At 51.4% G+C, this 2,123-nt stretch overlaps 1 protein-coding gene across 1 annotated transcript in view; it reads right to left on the reverse strand.

The window, feature by feature from the left end:
- EMH_0050040 (Calcium-dependent protein kinase 3, related) overlaps window positions 1-1,194 on the reverse strand; it is a gene marked incomplete at both ends in the record, with an annotated part of 2,842 nt that extends 1,648 nt beyond the window's left edge. Inside the window, 2 exons of the mRNA XM_013496595.1 lie at window positions 68-192; window positions 991-1,194. Coding sequence (XP_013352049.1) covers window positions 68-192; window positions 991-1,194 — 329 coding nt within the window. The remainder of the gene's footprint in view (window positions 1-67; window positions 193-990) is intronic.
- Window positions 1,195-2,123: the final 929 nt, after the last annotated feature.

A 2,123-nucleotide genomic window follows, 5' to 3' on the forward strand; every position in this document is an offset into this window, starting at 1 on the left:
TTGTTGTTGCTGCTGCTGCTGCTGCTGCTGTTGCTGCTGCTGCTGCAGCAGCAAACACTCTGGAGGCTGGTACCAGAGGGTCCCGCCGCCTGTGAAGGGTTTTGTCTCTCCCTTGGGGACGAAGCAACTCAGCCCGAAGTCCGCTAGCTTGCAGTCTCCTTCTTGCAGCAGCACATTCCCAGGCTTCACGTCCTATCCAGCCCCAAACAGACACGCATGCATATGCATGCATCCATATGCATGCGTCCGTATGCATGTAGTTTTTTTTCTGCTCCACTTGTTGCGGCTAAGCTCACATGCACCCCCTGCTGCAGCGGCGTGCCGCATCGCTGCTGCTGCTGCTGCTGCTGCTACTTATCCTGCTTCGGCAGCTGCTCGCTGCATGCATGCATGCATGCATGCATGCACGCAGCAAACAGCAGCAGCAGATAAATACAAACGCTGCAGCAGCGGGCGAGCGGAGACGCCCCGCTGGCATTTGGGGGCTCAAGAGATACGTCTAGCATTCTGCACGAAACCCTCATTTCGGGATTTGGTGTTTAGGGTTTAGGGTTTAGGGTTTAGGGTTTACAGCTCACCAGGTGGTAAATGCTGCCGTTGGGTTGGTGTTTCAAGTAGTGAAGGGCCCTGAGGTTCACAGCCACCCAGCTAGCCATAAAACTAGCTAGTTAGCTAGCTAGCTAGCTAGTTAACCAGCTAGCCATTCGTCTACCCAGCTATCTGGCTATCCAGCTAGCTATCCAGCTAGCTATCCTCCTCGCTTGCTACTCCGCTAGCTAGCTAACTAGCTAGCTAGCTAACTAGCTAGCTAGCTAACTAGCTAGCTAGCTAACAAGCTAGCACGCTAGCTAGCTAGCTAGCTAACAAGCTAGCTAGCTAGCTAGCAAGCCAGCTAGCTAGCCAAGGCTCACAGCAGAATCTGCCGAATCCAACGAGCAGCTAGCGGCTCCTCCAGAGGCCCCGAAATCTTCAAATAATGATCGAGGTCACCTCCTGAGAAACAAACAAAACACCTGCTGCTGCTGCTACTGCTGCTGCTGCTGCTGCTGCTACTGCTGCTGCTGCTGCTGCTGCTGCTACTGCTGCTGCTACTGCTGCTGCTCCTGCTGCTGCTATTGATGCTACTGCTGGTGCTGCTGCTGGTCCTGCTGCTGCAGCTCCTGTTGCTACTATTGGTGCTGCTGTGTTTGCCATATGCTGTGGCTTGCTGAACAAGGGTTTAGGGTTTAGGGTCTAGGGTTTAGGGTCTAGGGTTTAGGGTTTAGGGTTAGGACCTTCACAGAACTGGAGGATGCTGGCGAGGACATCGTTGCCCATCTCAAAGCAAGCCTTCATTTCTACAATCTGCAGCGCAAACCCTAAACCCTAAACCCTAAACCCTAAACCCTAAACCCTAACACCCCCAAATGCCCGCGGCAAAACCCTTAAGCCAAATTTCTTATCATTGTATCCTACAGAGGTATCGTAGACCCGAGGTCCTGTAGGTCCCGCCTCAACCCTAAACCCTAATTTACTAAACCCTAAACCCTAAACCCTAACCACGGAACTTCTTAGAACGCCTGAGTACAAGGGTTAGTGTTTAGGGTTTATATTTGGAGGTTTCGTCTGGCTGTTATGTTTGTGGTTTGCGGTTGATATTCAGGTTTGATCGGTCGGCGTAGGGTTTTCGCCTGAGGGTTTAGGGTTTAGGGTTTAGGGTTTAGGGTTACATGGGGGTGTGGCCTGATATCTTTGTGTATTTCTATTTCATTTTGCACTCTCTTCACAATTTTTAATCTTTCTCTTTCTCGCTTGACAGAGGAGAGCACATGCAGCTTCGCTGCTGCTACGGAGCATGTCAGTGGGTCAAATACCTGAACAAACCCTAAACCCTAAGCCCTAAACCCTAAACCCTAAACCCTAGCCCCTGAACCCTAAACCCTGAACACGAAGCTCCAAACCCTAAACCCTAAACCCGTCAGAAGGGGAGATGCGGCGCCACTGGAGAGAACGGTCTAATGCTCAGGTTTGGCAATTCTAGATTAGGGTTTGAGGGTTTAGAGTATGAGGGTTTAGGGTTTAGGGTTTAGGGTTTCACGTCACCTCCCAGACTTCAGCAAAGCCGCCCCGGCCCAACATATTCA

The sequence above is a fragment of the Eimeria mitis genome, genomic scaffold (genome assembly GCF_000499745.2).
Source record: "Eimeria mitis Houghton genomic scaffold, Emh_scaff2189, whole genome shotgun sequence".
Classification (NCBI taxonomy): domain Eukaryota; phylum Apicomplexa; class Conoidasida; order Eucoccidiorida; family Eimeriidae; genus Eimeria; species Eimeria mitis.